Raw genomic sequence first — 21,077 nt, 5'->3', positions numbered from 1 at the left:
CTTCATGTAGTGCTAGAATTGTACTCCATTCTTTCTCCCAATGTGTGTGAGTGTGTGTATAAGAAAAGCACTGCTATGAATGTGTGTCAACAGGTGAATATGACATACTGTGTAAAGCAGTTTGTGTGATCATCAGGACTAAAAAAAAGCACATGTAAACATATTAGAAAAATAAATCACGATTAACTGTACAGATATGCCCCTTATAAATTAAGTCAGTACTGACAATTCTACATAAGTAAAAGCATATTACTTAAGGAATTTTTTCAAAAAAGAGAAAAAGCTTTAAATGAGAAACTGCCGAGAATCACAGACAGGCCTTTACAAATAATAGAATAAGAAAAAAAATCTTCAGGGTTTTATATAAGTATCAACTCCACTTTACACACTAAGGATTTCGTCCATCAATAAATTTGGAAACTTACTGAAATATTTGTTGTGCCTAATGACTGATTACAATGTTGCATCTAGTCATAACCCTCCTTCAGTCATGAATATCTCTGGCTAAACGTAGACCACTTTTAGTGCAAGCAGTTTAGTCCGTAATATTTAATTGATGTGTCACACGCCAACAACAACAGCTGTGAATATTAAATTTGCACAACTGAACTCTGTAAACCTGTCTAAAGTTTCAGGGACACCTTTTTCATCCACAGAAAATCTGGGCCAGATGTGAATGTTTAATTAGTCTCCTCAAAATTACTTTAAAAGAACTTTCACTCTTGAACTTAATTTCATCTCATTTTTAGCCTCTATGCTGCTGGAACGCTTTCATGTCCTTTAGATGTATCACCTACCGAAAAAATGCCAAATGGAGGCAAGGTGGACCTGGACAGGTCGCTAGGCCTTAAGAGGGCCAACACAGAGACAAATAACAATGCACACTCATTCCAAAGGGCAATTTACAATCACCAGTGAACCTAACATGCATGTTTCTGGACAGTGGCAGCAAGTCTGAGTACCTGGAGAGAACCAATACATGCACTGTGCAGCCTTCCAAAATACTGCAATTAAGTTATGTTATTTACACATGCCATGCATTCACACTCTGCATGGAAGCATTTGACCCTATTCAGTAAAAGCATTTTTGAAATGCTTCATGTCTGTATTCAGTGTGCATACTATTCAGTGTTTGAGGTCTGTGTTATTTAAGGACAAACTGTAGCTAATACACACTACCACGTGTGTTTCCTTTTTTTTTCTATTTTCATGGTTTTTTAATGTTACGGCACATTGCAGATTTTTCTCACACGGTTCAGGCTTGTTTGGAAGCATGTAAACTTTAAAGGCTAGATATTTTACGGGAATGTGAGAACAGAAGCATCTATTACAGCGACAAAAGGTGTTTGAGTGTTCATATGGATAGCTAGTGATTTTTAAATAAATTACATGTCAGCCTGTCCTTTACGTTTTGATTCCTCACTCATCAGCAGAACTGTGCTTTTAAGCGTAACACATTGTATAATTTCATACAATGCTATATTTTACATTTTTAGAAAACAACACACACATCTGTTCAACATTAAAAACACATCAAGTGCTGCTGGGTCTATCTATCCATCAGTCCATTTGATCCATCCCATTGTTTTGCAGCAGCAGCAGAATTAGCTGAGCCTTTCTGGGCCAAAGCCTGGCTTTGCTGCACCACAGCAGCCGGACGTGTGCCTGCCTGCAGAAAAATAGTAAACCCAAACTGACTCACTGCAGCAATCTGCGGGTAGTTAAATAGATAGGCAGATAGATAGATAGGTGTGGCTCTACGGTCATGTGCTGAAATGGTAGCATTAGCAGTGGTTGTGTGCCGTTTTGCACGTGTTGCTCCTTCTCGTGTGTGTGGCCACTCCCTAAATTCCTGCAGCAGAGGCCTCTCACCCACAAAGTCAGCTGTAACTAAATCAAACCCACAAAGATGTCCAAAGAGAAGGCAATGAAATGCAAAAAAAACATTCAAAGTCTCTCGGATTTTAAAATAAAACCTGAGAGGGATACAATTACGCTTCAGTTCCATTGTTACCATAGATTGTATCTGACCCCTACCTCATGTAACAATAATTATCCACAGTCCTTCAAGGAATATGTAAACAGATTTGATACTGCTACTTTTTACATTTTAGTACTTTTTCAGCCAGTATTGGTTTGTAGAGCACAGCATGGGGATGCAGTGGTTCACACTGTCACCTCACAACTTTCTTTGTGGAGTTTGTATGCTCACCCGTGGGCCTGTGTGGGGTTTCTCCCCACAATCCAAAAATAGAAATGTTAGCTTAACTGTTCAGCTCTATGTCTGTGTTAGCCCTGTGATGGATTGGTGAGCTGATCAGAGTTTATTCCCCTTCTGGCTGGGATAGGCTCCAGCCCCCTGCGACTCTGACCTGGAGAAATGGTATGGTAGATGGATGGACCGATCTGTAATGCTGCAGAGACGTATCTGCAGCAGAGGTGCAGGTGAAACATGAGAATAAAGCCACTCACTCTATGACTGAGACAGTTTCCTGTAAATTAAGTGACATTTTTAGAATCCTGTCATTTATTTTTGTGCTGACTTTGTACACGAATCAAGTTGCCTTGAAATTGACTTTTTTTTGTGATGAAGCTGCAGAAACACTGGACCGCAACATCAACAAACGTTGCAAAATACATTTTTTGAATATGCACTGTCATGCTTATGGTAAACTAAAATGTGCCTTTCTGTCAAATGACCACCAGAGGACAGTATTAGCTTCCATTTGGCTACCAACCATGTTTTGAAAAAAATTACGAAAGGGAACAATTTGTCCTCAGCCTAGCTTCCAGGCTTAAAATGCTAAATCCATTACATGCTGGTAAGGTTATACATCTTTAGAGTGACACTGAAGTTAAATGGTGATGGGAATGTCGGTTTGGATGAAAAGCAGGAGGAACACTTACCTGTTAGGCAAAACTCAGGATAAAAAAATCAAAAAGGGTAGCAAACAAAAGAAAAAAAGCACATCAATAAACCACATGCATTAAGTCATGTGTTGAGTAAGACCTCCTTGCATATGCATGGTTGGTGTGCAGAAAGGCCCGTTTTCATGTGTTCTTTGTTTTTAAGCTAAAAAAGGCTGACACAAATAAACACACACACGCATTCAACCAGGTTTGTATCATGTACTGAGGCCTGTTTTACAGTTTACTATTTTTAAAAAAAGAAAAGAAAATACACTAAAAAAATGTTGGGGTATTTTTTTAATTATATAATTTGATAAAACCTATAAAATATTCCACAGAAAATACATTATGAATTATCATCACATTACCCAGCAGACGCACACTCTTCAGTTACAGTTCATTATAATCAGCATCAACATACAGTTTGTTCCTCGCAGACCCCATCTGACAATCTGCACTTTGATACTATTAGAAATAATACCGCAACCTCCTGCTTTATTGTGTTCGGTCCTGTCGGTCAGAGCATGTAAAATTAAACAAACAAGAGGTTTTATGCTACAGGCTGAAGTCTAACCAGTTCATACTGTATGCCTCTGTGTGTGCTGTACAGAGCAAAAACAAGTTGTTGTTGGAACAGCAGTGAGCTGCTCGTACATCTCATGTGATTGGTCGGTGGTCTGAGTCTGGGCAAAACAAGCTCCAAACCCCTCCTAATGAACAAGTGACGTAAACCGCTTCCTCCCGCCCGCCCGCCCTCCTCCTCCTCCTCCTCCTCCTCCTCCTCCCATTTTTCCCTCCTGGCCCTCGCTGCCACCTTCTCCCTCAGCTAGTTTGCTATCAGCCTGTCAGGATACATTAAGCTCATATGCCTGTAGTATTCAGTGAGCATAGAAAATGGCCAAGCAAAAAGGGAGGAAATGCAGTTCTGGCTTTTGAGTGTTTTCATAACAGTTCACTGCAGATTCAGTAGTAAGGCACATTATCAACATGAGATGAGGACGGAATACTTTGGTTAGACGGCAAAGCATTACATTTTAGAGTAAAATGATGACTTGTGCTGTAAGAGACTAACAGTACACGGCTCTGAGTGTAAAGCAGGAGTGTCCAGGTAAACCAGCAACAAACAGGAGGTAGAACAGGAGTAAACCACAAAATGTGAAGGTCAAGCACAAGATTCATCGCGACCTGCCACTCACCGTATCTCTACTACTGGATACGAGATTGTGGTTTTTCGGTAGAAACACATACAAAACTATTAAAAACACTCCCAACAACAGAAGAAAAATTCATACCATCAAGGCCATAAAAATACAGAGGCTTCAGTTGTCATTTACAAATTTGAGACATGGCAAAGTTTCCTGATCGTTGATCAACTCCTCAGTTACAAAGAGACTGAGAATACATTTCTTTTTCAAAATACATATTTCTTGCTGCTTTCGTGTAATATTGGATCTACCCTTAATACAAGCTGCCGTGAGGGTCCTTCTTTGAAAAGGCGCTGGCTTCCTCATTTTGGGTCACAAACGGATACAGTTGTGTCAACAGCGGCCATTCCGCTGACAGGCCAAGGTCAGAAAGATTCGAAATTATAAGTTACGGAAAAAGCCAAGCAATAAACTATGTACAAAGAACGAGGAATATCTGTCGCACGCTGTGGTTGATTTTTCATTCATAAATTTTTTTTTAAATAACATTAGATTAAAAACATTCCAACATGTCAAACATTTGACCTTTTCTTCATGATGTTGTCTCATGTTTCTGCTTCTTGCTACAGTGCTTCTCCAGATTGGTGATGAGTGGCCACGCTCTTCTTTCAACGAACGGAATAAATATATATTAAATAGTCCACAATGCTGTACAACACATCCACAATTTAAAAGCCCCTCCATGGTGAGGCAGGAACCATTTAATTCCAACACTGAAATCAAACCCAGGCCTTTGCCCTCCTGGCTGGCTGAAGCACCCTCTCTTAAGTAATTGAAGGGATTTCAATTAATAAACAACCCAAGTCTGTTCTGACAGCCAGAGCTGCGCACGGACCGCGGCAGCTCGGGTTCCTTCTTTCGGAGTCGAGGATTTACTCAGAGACCTGCAGCTGTTTTTTGCTAAAACTTGTGAGAACACTTGTGAGTACTTGAGATTGGAAGTTTACATCTGCAGTGACAGTCTTACTGAAAGAAGGAACACAACACAAATGCCATCATCTTTGGTGGGACTGGTATTCACCTGCTACTCTAAACACAGCCTATTGTAAAGCTGAAGAGCAACCTGATCCCTGTCCCTTCCCTTCTAAAACATATTCCTGTGGAAACGCTACACACATCAATTTATAAATCTGTGGACTCATTTTGCAAAGAACTTCTAAACTGGTTTGTATGGAAATAGTTTTTTGCATCTTTTCCTGAAAAACTACTAATGAATAGTAGTAGAAATAGTAGTAGAAATTTACCTTCATTTGCTGTCAGCGATTCATCTGTGTATCCTCTCTGAACAGATGTCCAGCAAATGAGTGGAAAAATATATTCATTTTGAAATATTATGAGAGGTTTAAACTTTCCGTCTATAATAAATATTTAATTTCTAATGCAAGACACAAGCATAAATGCATATCTGTTACCCTGCCTCAAACACATGTTCAGCTGCTGTTAGATGGAGCCTTCAAAAAAATCCAACGTCACATTAGAGTTAGTCAGCCCTCAATCAGCCAACGCAGCTTCTAAACGTAGTTTTACCAGGTCCAGTCAATGTCCTGAGGTTTGTCCTGGTGATCAGGACTTTACTAGAATCTCCATGATGTGGTCCAGCTCATTCAAGTCTATTAGACACGACTGGAGATTTCCAGCTGTGGAATGGCTGGGGGAGCGCAACTTAATGTCCTCATCAGGCCACAGCGACACACTGACGGGCCACAGAGAACCAGCTGCCCAGGCGGAAGGCAGATCTGAAGTCTCGTACATCGAGGTGTCAATGTCCTCAAAGATATCGTCCAGGGCAAGGTCGCTTAGGTAGCCCATGGCGTTTCCTGCATCACTAAAAGTATTACTGAAGTTGGTGGCCAGAGATTTTTGCTGGTCTAGGGAGCTGTTTGCCTCCTGAGAGGGGAATTCTGGGGACGGTGGAGGAGACAGAGGCGAGCTTCCACCATCTCCCTCAGCACATCCAGGACACGTGACCATCATGTCGTCTCTGAAGTCGTCCCTGAGAAGACAGGAGTCCGAGCTGACACCCTGGAGGAGAACACCCGGGGTGCAGGTCCCCACCCCATCGCTCTGCATTTCCTCCTGGATCTGCCTGAGCGTGTTGATGAGCAGCACAGAGCGATGCAGGCTGAGTTCCATGCCGGCCTGGTAGTGCTGAAGCTTCTTTAAGCAGAGGCTGAGCACCAGCTGACGCTGCTGCAGGTGGCCCATGTCGGATCTGGACAGTCCGTCTGCTCTGTCCCCCTCGCCACCCTGCTTCTTTTCATCCATCACCACAGAGTCAGGGAGCACCTCAGCCTCCAGCTCCTCTAAGCAGATCCACTTCCGCTTCACACCACGACCCAACATTGACCTACAGTGATGAGATCACAAGGTTCAAATGTGTTTGACCGGTAAGCACTTTGTTGACTTTAATTAATTGAAATGATGAATATGTAGCAGTGCAGCTAATATTAGCATCAGCCCAAATAGAAATTTTCTGCAGACAGGCTGTAATGAGGGCACATTAGATCATTTAATGTCTTTATTGCAGAAATCAACTAAATGTACAAAACACCTTCTGATTCAGACACTACAGCAACACATTTTGATATCCACGCGTGCACAAGTAAGATCAAATGTGAAAAGGGAGAGCCTCAAATATATGATCAAATATTCTAAAGTGATCTTAAACTGTTCGAGCAAGGACACACAGCCAACTCAAATGACAGCAAAAGGGCATAAACGTGAGACCAGTATGAATTCTCAGGGGGAAACACATCTGGCTGCCTTGCAGTGTAATGAACGCTGCATTCGGTTTACGTAAGAGCACATGTGTGTGGTTTCTTATTTTCCTTCAAATCAAGATCTCCAACACAGACACATTCCAAACAAAGTTGTAGATAAATGTTGAATAAATTCTACAAGTTCACATGGTGGATGCGCGAGTTTTTCACGTAAGACATGTAACAGGGAGCATTTGAAAAGCTGTGACTCACTAACAGACAACTCTGCGGGCTGACAGACTTTACTCATCCTTACAGACACGACTTAGTTATTTACCCACGGATCACGTTCTTTCAAACGTTTTTACAAATAGAAAATGAGTTTACACGAAGCCCCAGTATGTGAGCTTGATCCCCAATTTGAGAGATTCTAGCAGCTTGGATTTATTTATTTCAAAAAGCGAGACCTAAACAATGTCAGATATATGATTTAATAACGTATTCCCACTATTGGCTTTTTTACACTGATAAATAATACAAATTTTTTCTGTACCCCACTTATTTTGCAAGACTACCCAAGAACACCCTTCCCACTTCCCCACTTCACTGGGAAAACGTTACCTCCGTTTCACGAAGTTTAAAGCAGAAACTCGATTATTCTTGAATGAATAATAGGAAAAATAACTTAAAATACCAACCTTACGTGTCCTTGGAAAGTGTCATGAAGAGTATGAATTCGTTGTGTCCTCGACTTGTTTCGTTCCGACGGTACGTTCCTGTACCATCGAGATCCGGCGTATGAGGAATGTACAGTCTATCCGGAGCAGCTGGGGAATGAGGCGGAGCTACGGAGGGAGAGGAAGGCGGGAGCAATGGGGGCTCCTCCGCGCAGGGGATTGGATCGTTAACATGCCGATCAAAACTCCGCCTCCGCTACGCACAGGGGCAGCGAATGTGCGGCAATTTGTTCCTACGTCGAACTGCCGCTGCATTCAAGAGCAGCTCGTAAAGATTAAAATCTATGTCGTGTCGCACGTGTCTGGCGAAAATGGCCTGCATGATTAGAAAAAAATTAATTCTTTAGGGAAAATAAGTTTTTTTCGTGGCATGGACGAATTAGTCCCTACAGGTAATAGCGTAATTAAAGACACCGAGCTAAATGTAAAATACCATACAGGCTCAGCATTCAATAGTAGTTTCCACACCACCATCACCAGAGTCTGATGGTGCATAGTTTATGTTGTTGACAATTATGACAAAGCTTAAAAACAACTAATACATACCTGCCAAATTAATCAGAATCAGGATTCTCCTTATAGCCAAATATGTTCGCACACACAAGGAACTTGCTGTTTAGTTGTGGTGCAACAGCAATAAATAAAAGCAGACAAATTGTACTAGAGATAAATAAAGAGATATGTAAGATAAATAAGTAAATGAAATACACAAATGAAACAAGCTAACCTTAGATAACAATGTATACATAAGACATTAACAAAATATACATAAGATACAGAAAATGTAGTCTGGCATTACCAGGATGTTCAATGTATGAGCAGTGGTGGTATATACACATGCAACAGGGGAGAGGGTGCAATAACATGTATTAAGAGATGGGGGGTAGTGTCAGTGTCAGCTGCAATCTCTTCTGCACAACTGTCTGAGGTGTTAACAGATGTTTCAGTGAGAGAAGATTGGAGCTGATCACCTTCTCTGCAGAGAGAATTATATGTTGCAGTCTGCCAAAGCAAACAGTGATGGAGGAGGTGAGGATGGACTCGCTGATGGCAGTGTAGAAGGTTACCAACACTGTTTGTGGTTGCTCGGACTGGCACAAGAAGTGATGTATAGAGCTGGGTTTTGTCTGAAGTCCAATTCCAACTCCACTGTTTTTAAAGCTTCACTTAAGAGTCACTTAAAGGTACATTTGTTTTGCTTGTTATCTGTTGTTTTTGTTTGCTTGTTTTGTCTGTTTTTTTTGTTTTTGTTGGGGTTGTGTACTTTTCAGAAGTCAGTGTCCGACCTGCAGTGACAGCAGTCAGAGCGCCCTCAGTTTGGATCATCATGAAGAAAATCCTGATAAGCTCAGCAAAGCTAAATGCTAATCAGAAGGGATCCATGAAAAGAGCGAAACTTCAGATTCTAAAACTATCCAGGCCTCAAAAACTTGACAGCCATTCGAGCATGAGATATTTGCTGTGGTATTTTACACCGTGTCACTCCTGTGTCAGACAGCTATTTACCTCATCTTTATGTTTTCCAACACGGCCTGAGTTGCAACACCATGTGGCAATCTGGACCATGTGATGTGGTCCCAGTCAAAATAACTGTCTGATACAGAAATAATGGAAGGTTTCAAAGAAAAGACACGATATGGCGCTTACTCAAACTGCTATGACATTTTTCAGGTTTGGGGTTTTTTATTCTTTCTCGCGGCCCCCGTCAGAGTAGATTTAGATTTGCTCATGCTTATGTTTGCAAACTAAAGTGTAGACCCTTATTCTTTAAATGTTCTAAGTCTGGCATTTTCAACATTTAAAATATGGATATGTTATTTATTCATTATCCTATGTGTGCCATAAAATCATGTTCTGCAGTTACTTTCATCCATCCTCACAATGTCTGAAACCTTGAAAGGCCACCCACTTAAGGGTTTATTTGATAGCATCGGTACAGCTTTTAATGCATCCTCAGTTTAGTGAAGAGGATCATTGTTGGGATGTTGTGCCACCTCTTCAAGCACGTTTCAAACCTGCTGAAATGCAGACCAGGTGCCAAGTCACAATCGGCTCCACACTGGCACAATCCATATGGAAAAGATTCCCCAGAGAGGGATGACCCACCCCACATCATAACCCAAGATATAAAAGCAAGGCAGCAGAGTGCAGAGAAGAGCACTCAGTTGGGGGTGACCTTTAAGATCTTCCTCAATGAAACTTCATTCTTTGACTTTAGTCAAGATCAGAGTCAGCAGTGGCCTGGTTTTCCAGAGAGAGATAGCCTTATCGGCAACTAAAAGGTTCCAGGTTTACAAGTTTTTGTTTGTGTGTTTGTTTTGCTGTTTGTTCTGAATGATTCTGAATTAATTACACTGGCTTCATAACTGTTGCACTTTACTGATTGAAATTTCAGCGTTAAAATGCTCTTTGATATCTCTGCTCATAAGACAAAGGCAGCAGTGTGTTGGGTTTCACTCATGTTAAGACTGTGGCTACTCTGTTTTTGAAGTTTTATTATAAGCTCCTTGATGGTTTTCTTTGCCCTAGATATTGAAAATGATTACCAAATGACCATCAGATGTGTTGATAGGGGGAGTCTGTACAACATACCAGTGGGCTTGTCTTATCAGAGCTGATCCTCAGGAAGCCGTAAGCATTAAAAAGTAAAGTGAAATCATGGAGCCCAAGTGTCTGACGCTTTTTAAAATTCTGTTTTTATAGTGATCAGCACCTCACTAACATCCTCTATGTGCTATAATGTTTCTGTTCTGTGTCAGTACCTTCTTAAAATAGACCAAAATGCATCAGGAAATAAGAATTACTTTCCTGTTCTGTTGCTGTTTTTTGTTTGAATCAAGGGACAGCCCCATCAGCTCAAATTTTGCAAACCACGTGTGGAAATATTTCAATTCAATTCAATTTTATTTATATAGCGCCAGATTACTACAATTGTCATATCAAGGCACTTAAGTAATATAGTCCAATTCAAGCCAATTGGAATTCAATTCATTGTAATCATAATCAAATTAATTCATATAGAGCCAATTCAAAAATTAATATCCTAGCTAATGAAACCAACAGATTGCACCGAAACTTGTCTTCAGTCCAATCTCCCGTCCTGAGCGTGCCTGTGGCGACTGTGGAAAGGAACAACTTACTTTTAACAGGAAGAAACCTCTGGCAGAACCAGACTCAGGAAGGGTGTTCATCCGCCTCGACCAGCTGGGGTTTGAGCAGACAGAAAAGAGGGAAAAGAGGGGGGAAAAACACCATAACGCCATTCAAAAGATATCTGTTGGAACAGGGAAACACAAGTTAATAACCACAATAATGTCACATGTACATAAAATCAATTGTGAAATTAAACGGGGGGAAAAAGAGAGCAAAGTGAGGAAAGGTGTGACAGATGAGGCCCCCCAGCAGTCTAAGCCTATAGCAGCTTAACTATGGGATGTTTCAGGATTACCTGAGCCATCCCTAACTATAAGCTTTATCAAAAAGGAAAGTTTTAAGCCTAATCTTAAAAGTGGAAAGGGTGTCTGCTTCCCGGACATTTACTGGCAGCTTATTCCACAAGAGAGGGGCCTGATAACTGAAGGCTCTACCTCCCATTCTACTTTTAGAAACTCTGGAAACAATAAGTAAACCTGCAGTTTGGGAGCGAAGTGCTCTGTTAGGAAAATATCTTACAATTAGATCTTTAAGATATGATGGAGCTCGGTCATTAAGAACTTTATATGTGAGAAGAAGAATCTTAAATTTTATTCAGAATTTAACAGGGAGCCAATGAAGAGAAGCTAAAACTGGAGAAACATGATCTCTCCTGTTAGTTCTCATCAGAACTCTGGCTGCAGCATTTTGGATCAGCTGGAGGCTTTTCAGAGAATATGTGGGACAGCCCAATAATAAGGAATTACAGTAGTCCAATCCTGAAGTAACAAATGCATGGACTAGTTTCTCTGCATCACCCTGTGACAGGATGTTTCATGTGTGAAGAGTAAAAGTATCCCCTCAAGATGATTAAATCAAAGGTTTTTAAGGTGTGAGGCTGGCCTCGTCAGGGAAGCTTCAGACAGTTTCAGAGGAGTAAGGAAATATTACATTAGTTATCAAAGAATAACTTAAATGGTTTGTGATGTGGTTGAAAAGATCAGAACATTAGTGCTTTGGGAATTTGGCTGGTTTTTTTTCAAAGTCAAAAACTAATACATTTAGTCTGGGTATGTCCATCAGCATTGTGTGATTGTCTTGGCTCACCTGTTTAGTGAGTACAGGATTAAACAACATAATCATAAACAGAAATCCCTTTTTCCAGACTTACATCATGAATGGAGTACCAAGTAATAAGTATTTACTCACTACATTTTTTCACTGTAAACCACTATTAGAAATATCTAGAATATCTAGAATGGTGCGCTCAGCACCTGAACGCAACACTTTAAAGGGACAGATGACTCAGAAGGGAAGAGGAAAGACGTGACCGGAAAGACAGGGAAGGCAAACACCAAATAAGGCAACTCTTGATTCACGGTTTCCCATCTCTTCCCTCCTGAATGGATCACAGAAACACCTCTTCTTCCTTCTGTCTTTTCCTTGTGTGTGCCATCTGATCTCAACACATGTGCATGTTACTGCATTTGCTTTCATCTGACCTATATCATGATGTATTTTTGTGCTAATAGACATCTTTAAACATAAAATATGAACAGCCCAGTAACACTGTAGATTAGAGAAACTTGGGATTAGCAATAGAAAGAGGAACAGTGATCTTTAAATTTCTTTTATTGTCTTCAATAGTAATCTTTAAGGATTGGATGAAAATAATTAATATTTTCTTTTTGTTTTAAGGAACTGACAGTGGGCTTTGAAGCAGACTTTAAAGAGGATCTCAAGGCAGAATGAGACCTGTGTGTTCAGGTTGATTGTTTCTAACCCTTAACACACACATTTTTAAAATAATTCCAGTTCTCTGAACAGTCAACATGTGTTTTACAGTATGCTGTGCACTGCATTAAAGGGCAGAGCAGATATTCCTTCACATGGTATAAACTGCACATTTTCAGTGGATTTCTGAAGCACCGCATGGATTTCCTCCCGTTTGTTTTCTCTTGTGCTGCTTTTAGACACCCTAGTCTTTCCCTCTGATTACTTGGTTTTTCCTGAGGCAGCCTTTTCGCTGACTCACCGAGGAGCAATTAATCTTTAACTATAGACTAACCAAGTCTATGCTGCAGGCCAGCACACAAAGTCAGCTTTAATGTTATGAATAAATACATTTAATCAGCGTCAGACAAGATGTTAAAAAAAAAAAGTTCAGTTCAGTTAAGCGTCAGTTCAATGGTCTCCATTCTGTGGAATATATTGAAACTCTCCTTTGCATATCTAATGTAGAATCTCACGGTTCAACATCATCATGTGAGAGCACGTGAGGACAAAGGTCTCACTGAAGCCAAAGTACAGCTATCACATCTAGTTCGGTTTTAAAAGTCAAGGAAATGTCCACACTTAATTACCGCAGCAGTGCACCGTATCAACTGGATTTATCTGATTTTATGACCCGAGTAGAAGTTTTCACTTTGACAATAAAACTGGTAAACAAGGCCAGGGTCTGTTTTTTTTTTGCATGCACTGCTGCTGCAAGTTTGGATTATTTTCAGTGGTCCCAAATTGGCCCTTTGAAAAGGGGAACTTTTTCATTTAAAGAACAACCCTGTAATAAATAATTTTGAGTCAAAGATGCAGACTTTCCATATGGGTTTCATTAAAAAAGGGAGAAAAAATTATCTGTACCGAGCAGCACAACAATATCCAGTCAGATCCATCTCAATTGGCATCTTTACAGAAGATATAAAACTCTTTGAAACTGTAAAAGACAAACCGACAGATGGGAAGATTCCTGGGGAGAAATAAGAAACAAAAACAAAACACAACTCAAACAGCCACATCACCTATCAATAGTTGCACCTTTTATTATAAAAAATATTTACAAAGATGCTACAATGCTTTTAATATAAAAATGCATACATTTTACAATGATAATTAGTCTTTGAAGTTCTAGCTCCCATTCAGACTAGAGTGACATCCTTCAGGAGTGTTGTGGTAAGGTATTAAGCGTTTCGTAATACTGTATCTTAATCAATACATTTTGTTTGCCTGAGTTAATCTCTTTATCATGATACAGAGCAATTTTGAAAAAAAAAAAAAAAAAATGCATTTGATTTTTTTTCCACATAATTCGGAGAAAGGCAACTGTTTGCATAAAGGATTTTAAGGACATTTGAGTCTACAGTCGTTTTGAAGCACGTATGACAGAGCTGCATAGTAATTTGGATATTAACCCGGTCCTTATTATTATCATTATTATTCTTTATTCCCAACAATAATTAAAAACATAGGAATAAATAGGTACTGCATTCAAAACGGAGGGCAAAATTTGGATAAATATTTCACCGGGTCTCATGGTTGAATTGATAAGTCAATATGGCATGTCTGTACCTCGATAAAATAAATACAATAAATAAAACAATAAATTAGATGGGTTAACACAGAGAATTCTTCATTTGTAGTTACAAATGAGAGAGAAATATGGCTTCTTGATGCAGTTATCACCCCGGGGTTTCTCCAGATGCTTCAGGAAAAAAAGCTGGTTATTGTCATGGGATTTGTATTAAAAGCAGAGCAAGAGAATTACTTGTCAAGTGGACACTTGTAAACTTAGTAGAAAGCGACAAATCTTAATCCACATTTTGTTGGTGGCTGGAAGTAATTTTCCTGCTCTGCATAAAGCTTTTCAGAGAATGAGAGAACAGTGCCTATGAAGAGTGACGGTGTCAATCCTGACACCTTCGACAGTCGACTTGTTATACCAAACCATGGGAAGACACCGTCTCGAGTCTGGCTACATTAAAATCTTAAAAACCGCTTGGGAGGGAAAAATGATATCAAATGATGCTTGAAAAATCCCCCAGCTGTATAATGCAAAAAATATATTTCTATATACACATACATACATATACATATATTCCATTCATAATTGCTCAGCTCTCTAGGAAAATATGCATTGATTCATAGATTTGGATTTACAATTTGTTCTGGTTTTTGATGCATGTAGTGTGGTGAACTGTTCTTCGGTCCATGTAACAATAAATAAAACTGGACATAAAGGCAGAGAACATGACCAGAAGGAGCGAGTATGACAGAATGTATGACAGACATAAACATGGAAAGTACGTAAATAAGAATGCATGGAATAGGTAATTATCTTTGCCTTCTCACAGATATTATCGAGTTCTGGATTTCATCACCAAAGTAGGAAACTAACTGCTGTGCTCACAGGAAGTACTGTGAAAACCCTAATTCAAAAATATCTCCATTTTTTTATTACTAACAAAGGATCCAATTGCAGCTACTGACTTGCTGCTTGAACAACTACATCTGTAACAGACAATCTGAGAATCTACCTGGTTTGGTGTTAGTTTCCCACCTTGCCCCCAAAACCTCCAAACTATCCGTGTAATACCACAAACAGAACATGCACAGGTTGTGTGCATAGTCTGGAAAGAGTCTGTGGGATCAGTACAGGCCAAAGAATGTTCTGGCTTTCAGGATCCCACGATGATCTCCATGATGTGGTCCAGTTCGTTCAGGTCTGACCTGCAGCTCGAGCTGGAGCTGAGGGCTGTGGAGCCGTGAGAGGACAGACTCTCCAGCAGATCATAAGGCCCCATTTTAGGGGTGCTCTGCATGCCTGTCAGCACCGTATCAAGGTCATAGTAGGATGGGTCCACATCTGAAAACAGTTCTTCAAGTGCAGGGTCAGCAGGCGGTGCTGGGTGCTTGATCTCAAAAGTCCCAAAAACCTGCTCCCCTGTCCTGGAGTCTGGGCTCAGGTGGTCCTGGTCACCCTCCTCTCCCTCTGACACACACTCCTCGCTGTCCTCCTCTTCATCTTCTTCACAGCCGCCATCTTCCTCTTCCTCTTCCCAGCAGGGCCCCATGCCGAACGGACCAGCCAGGTAAGAGGCTGAGGACAGTTGAGGGGGGACAGCTGACAGAGTGGACATTGTGACCTCTGTCTCCACTTCTCCTTCCATCACCACCTCCTCCGAGTGGTAGCCCTCCTCCAAACCAACCACAGAGAAGGGCTTTGGGCTCTGCCCGGCCTGAGCTGCCGGGTCAGTCTGCCTGCAGAGCACTTCAGTGGCCACCAGGCGGTCAGCGGGGCACTGGGCAGCTGCCAGAGCCTGGGTCATTATCTGCCAGGTGCCGTCCTGGGTCATCTCTTCCTGGATCTGCCGCACTGTGTTAGCTATGAGCACTGATCGGCACAGGTTCGGCTCCACCAGCATGTGGCAGAGCTGCAGCTTGATCAGCGACATGTCAAGCAGCGACTGCCGCTGCAGACTGTAAGAGGACGACAGCGTCCGAGCTACTGCAGATGACGCTGCTGGGCTCTGGTCACCACTGGAGACTGGCTCCTCTCCAGAGTCTGAGAACTTGCGCTTGGTGCCCTTCGGAAACATGTTGTCTGTCTGCTGCGGCGGTGAGGAGAAGGAAACAGAGTAAGACTCACATTCGAAAACTTGTCTCAGCACCAACAAATTCACCACACACACAAAAAAATTGTTCTGAGTTTCACTAGCTAATATAATGAAAATAAGTGTCATGTAATTAATCATGTAAATGTGTGATGTATTAAGGCTATGTGGTGTAATATCTGTGTGGATATAAGGGAGCTAGAGCTACACTCTGCTAAACAGCAGCTGTGACTTTACAAATAAACTACAGGTTTAAACTCTGAACTACAGTAAACAGTAAATTGTTTGTTGTAGTTGTTTTTTCTTAAAGTTTGCTATACCTTTCCTGTTGAGAGGCACAGGCAATAGCAATGCAGCTTGGTCCCGGCTGCAACGCTTCAAGTACTTTTGTACGAGCGACAAGCAGCTTTTGTTCAGCACCATTTCTGCCCATTTTAGGCCAGTCTGAGGCAAGACTCCTGCTGGGCGGAACAACCACACTTTTAACAGACCACTGAGCCACCGAAAATAGCATGGTTACCAACTAAATGCGGACGCTGCATCAAAATAAGCACAGACTACAGAGACCTTTGTCAGAAAACAAAAACAGTACTCATGTTACATGATCAGGGCGTGTATGATTTTTTTCCCCACTGCCACCTGTGATCAAGAAAATCAAAAAGATATTCTCATCAAAACGGTGCTTATAAGGGGTAAAAGTGATAATATGAAAACAAACAACATTCGTAATTCATAGTTTAACATACAGCCATGGCCCACTAATATTTACAAGAGACATCAGGTTACCAGGTCTACACACGCAACACTTCAGAAAACTAGTAGAGCAAGAATTTCACTCTCTTCACTGAGGAGGAGAAAAAAATTAAAGAGTGGCATCAACTTCCTCATTACACACCACTTCAACACACACGTCTTAAGAGGAACAAAACACCCCTGCCACCATTTAAAAGCCATCTGACTCCTCTAAATAAACAGGATGAAATCAAACAGGAGACTGAGCTCTGAAAAGCAGCCTATATGGCAATTAATTTCCCATTCAAATAAACAAATAAATAACAATAAAAACAGTGTACAGTGTCCAGCTGTGTCTCCTCTGTAAAAACCTGTGGGCAGGGCATTTGGGTCAATGATTCCACTTGTTTCAATTTTTCATTTGCGATACTTTGTGTTTTTTTTCTTAAACAATCACAAAAAGTTAAATCAGTGGAGCCAAGAAATATGCATTAAGACATGTTAAACAGCAATGAGCTGGTAATTTAACAGAAACTGCCCACTTTTCTGCAGAAACCAAAATGAAGCCAAATGCCCGAGACACTGCTGTTGTTGTCACAACTCTTGACCGCACCAACAAAGAACAATTTATTGTTAATTTTTCATTTTGGAAGCCAGGCCACACTAAGGCCCTAATATCTCCACAAATAACACACCATTTCAAAACTTTCTTAAGGATTTTATCAGAATCTTATAACTAGAAACAGGGATGACAAAAACACCTTCAATAAAAAAAAAATAAATTAAAACAAATATATAATCAAACATGAAATAAAGACTGAATGATCCTTAATACAAATTGACTATCTTAACTTAGGGAGTTACGGTGCTTTTCATTAAAATAAATAAATAAATAAATTAAGACATAATATGAGAAACATATTTCTGTCTTCCGCTGATGATGAGTGAGCTAAACCAGCACAACATTTTGTAAAGCTATAATCTAATAAGAGAAGTGGTTCTAATGTACATTGAAAGTCTCAGAAGTCTGGAGGTCTTTGAGTCCTCGCTTGCATTGAGTAACATTTCCTGACAGTGGACAGAATAGAGGAGGGGGGAAAAAAGTCATTTAAGAAGGTGCCTGGAGATCTAAAATACAAAGGGTGAGAAAACAATTATGGACACGTGTTATCTTCTGGTGTGGTGCGTTTGTGCTGGCCCCTGTCAAACAAGAGACACTAAAGAGCACTATATCTTTAAAGGAAAAAAACAAGAGCAATGTGGAAAAATTAAAACAGAAATGAAAGACAACCAGGAAGGCCTACAACCTGAGAGAAAGTTAACTGCACAGAGAGGAGAAACAGTTTTGGACATGACATTCTTTTTTTTTTTTAACATGTAGAAACTGCTCAATGTTTTTCAACACCCTATAGTTCAGCATTTTGGGATTAAATCTGAGAAATTCTACATCAAAAGTTTATAGAGTTACTATCAACACTTTGATATAACAAAACAAAAGGCTTGTATTTAATCACTAAAATTAGGCATCTGTAAGAGACCAATTATACCTCTAAACAGTAAAAAGCTCTGTTTCTGTAAATGTTCTGATTAAATAAAAAAATGTTTGCACTGGTTTAAGGAAGTTTTTTCGTCTGAAAACGTTTTACATATGGATAAACAGCAGTTTCAGCTTCTAAAGACATCAGCTAGCTGACAAGGAAACGAAGCTGACAATCTGCCAAAGTAGTAACCAAAGTAAGAAAGAAAATAACATCCAAGGAAACCGGTTTTGTTTGTTTTTACATCTTAAACATTTTTTTCTTCCTGCTATGCATTCAACCTGTTAATTGCCACAGACTGTTGTTGGGTTGTGTGGAGTTTTCCCAAAGGATGAGCCAAAGCTAAAAGCTACTCAGAAAAGGGGCTTCCAGAAAAACTACAATTTCAAACCCTAAAACTCTAACCTAGGAAATATGACGTCACAGTGGTTTGAACGAACGCTATATTGTCGCTATTTACATAGTCATTTTTGCATCAGATATGAACAAGGATTAGGTCCGTGTAACAAAGTCCATACTGCTATTTGGTGTTGCAACCCGGACCATTTTGGAACACATCGCGGACCGTATTGCTACAGGGCTGTTCTGCACACGAGGAAGTGTAAACAACTATTTGCAGAGTTGACAGGGTGTCGTTATCGAAAATCGCGCTCTTGCTCAAACTGCTATCAATTAATTTGGGTTCGAATTGTTTCTGAATGGGAAATATTTGTTCTTTTAGTGGCCTCATTCTCAATAGCTTTAGCTAACTCGTCCTTTAAAGCAGTTTCAAACCATAGCTGTACACAGCTGTGTCACAGATGGTTCCTCTTACGCTAAGCTAGCTCCTGCTCTGAAGTAGGGGCTGGAAAAGACCCTATAAAAGTGGTTCTATAAACTACGATCAGTTGCGGCTCCTTTAGTGTGGACACAAATAGAAAGGAAACTGCCTCGAATCGTTATGAGAACTATGGAAAGGTTCCCGCAGTCCAAAAGCACTTATTGATTTTAAGGCCCATTTTGGTCTGATACAGATGCTTAATTGTTGTGACCGAAATCTAGATAATCTACAATTGCAAAACAGTGTTTTTGTTTGTATTCGAGTGCATGAAAAGTAAGTTAATCACTTTAACAGTTTTAATAACATTTAATCAGAAAATGCTGACATATATAATGTTCAAAAACGGTCTTAACATATCAGGAAATGCGTTAAAAAATCACCCCATTTTGAAGTAAATATATAATACTTGAGTTGGACTCTACCATCACATGGCTATAAAGACATGTCACCAAACAGTATTCAAATGTTCAAAACGTAAACACTTAACTATTTGTCCTGGACTGCGCTGGGGCCAAACAAAATGCAGTCTCGCTTTACGTCAATGGTTCCTCACAGAGCCCATCCCCCACCGCACGCTTATAGGCAGCACTTTCGCAGCTGGCAGGATTAAATGAATAAATAAAACTCGCTACATACAGGCTGAACTCTTCCCATTCTCTGTCTCATGTCAACTATATAGTTTTACTCTCAACAATCGCCATGTTAGAGCCACAGGAGTCGCTCAATTGAGCATCTCAGAGGTGCTGGCCGTGACTTGCCGCATGCTTTGTCTTTTCAGCATCAGAGCCACCGGGCGACAATGAGGCCATTTTGCGCTGTGAGCTAACAGCTAGCCGGCTAGCTATGCTACCGATCTGAATTTAGGCTTACGGTTTGCCGCTAGCTAACTGTCCAAACGTGTCAAATGAAGCGCAAATAACGACGCCTCCACGTAAAAAGAAGCAGTCGACATTCGTCTGCCACCATTTACTTGCCCCCCTCTTTTAAAAAAATAAAAATAAATAATGCTAGCATGCGGAAAGCTAATGAATTCAAAGCGCCCACCCACCCATCTTCCGCGGTCCTTCCTCCTTTCTGGCCGAAAACAAGAGTTTTCGCCGCGGCTAGGCTGTTAAGTTCCTCAAAAATAACAAACGATCACGCTGGTGCCCTCTAAAAAATATTGCTGCCGAATGTCTGAGTGGCCGTACTCACCTCGTATTTGTGTTATTTTATTCCCGTCTCGGTCATAGGATCGACGACAGGGAAAGCGTAGATCAGGTTCAGATGAGATCATTCATGCCACGGCTTCAAAAACTGAAGTACCTCCGCTCTGCTGCTGCTGCTGCGGAGCGGACGGCAGGAGGGAAGGAAGGGAGGGGGAGGGGAGCCGACAAAAGCAAGCCATATGCCTGGGATTCCTCTCTAAAGATTTCTCCCTGCTTTTCTCTCTGACTAATTCTTTTGACAAACAAGCGAAAGCCTGAGTTTGGCTACAGGAACAAGAAAAAAGAAAATAACTAAGTTGTTATTGGTTTTTTCATCCGGCATTCTGTTCCTAGATAACGTTTGCACTTTTATAAAAGAAAAAGAAACATTTATGGCAAGGAATTATGCAGTGCCATAGATGTATAATGCATAATAGTGTTTGTGACAGTATATAGATTCAGTCTTCTTCGGAGTGTGTTTGACACCGTTATTAGGCGTTTCTTATTTATGTCAGACTACTGTAAACACAACAAACGCTTTACTTTTAACTCATTTTGTCTGAGTTACAAGTTACTGAGTGTAATCTTAAAGATTTAGCCAGTGGTTACTGACCTTTTTGCTTGCTGTCTTTTGCCACATCAAATTGATTGTTCCACTAAGAGAAGATGCCCATTTAAACTTATCAGATCGTTTAATCCAAATTAGGCCTTGAGGTGAGATTATTCAGTC

General features: G+C 40.5%; 2 protein-coding genes across 5 annotated transcripts; both read right to left on the bottom strand.

Annotated features, from left to right (window-relative positions):
- Nucleotides 1-3,189: 3,189 nt before the first annotated feature.
- Nucleotides 3,190-7,621, bottom strand: LOC140270455 (SERTA domain-containing protein 2-like). The gene is made up of 2 exons (XM_072365598.1): nt 7,513-7,621; nt 3,190-6,462 (listed from the first exon to the last, which is right to left on the bottom strand). The coding sequence occupies exon 2, from the start codon at nt 6,456-6,458 to the stop codon at nt 5,679-5,681; it is 780 nt and encodes a 259-aa protein (XP_072221699.1). The 5' UTR covers nt 6,459-6,462; nt 7,513-7,621; the 3' UTR covers nt 3,190-5,678.
- Nucleotides 7,622-13,486: 5,865 nt separating this feature from the next.
- On the bottom strand, nt 13,487-20,513 carry cdca4 (cell division cycle associated 4). Of its 4 annotated transcripts, none has more exons than XM_072364721.1 (3): nt 20,355-20,513; nt 16,391-16,528; nt 13,487-16,067 (listed from the first exon to the last, which is right to left on the bottom strand). In XM_072364721.1, the coding sequence occupies exon 3, from the start codon at nt 16,053-16,055 to the stop codon at nt 15,135-15,137; it is 921 nt and encodes a 306-aa protein (XP_072220822.1). In that variant the 5' UTR covers nt 16,056-16,067; nt 16,391-16,528; nt 20,355-20,513; the 3' UTR covers nt 13,487-15,134. The 4 variants fall into 4 exon arrangements, with proteins under 4 accessions (XP_072220822.1, XP_072220823.1, XP_072220820.1 ...); XM_072364722.1 differs by having other exon boundaries at nt 13,487-16,064; XM_072364719.1 differs by lacking the exon at nt 16,391-16,528.
- Nucleotides 20,514-21,077: the final 564 nt, after the last annotated feature.

Source organism: Leuresthes tenuis, unplaced genomic scaffold (genome assembly GCF_036924035.1).
Source record: "Leuresthes tenuis unplaced genomic scaffold, fLeuTen1.0.hap1 SCAF_15, whole genome shotgun sequence".
Classification (NCBI taxonomy): domain Eukaryota; kingdom Metazoa; phylum Chordata; class Actinopteri; order Atheriniformes; family Atherinopsidae; genus Leuresthes; species Leuresthes tenuis.
The sequence above is the reverse complement of the archived record's forward strand: the minus strand, read 5'-3'. Positions and strand labels throughout refer to the sequence as shown.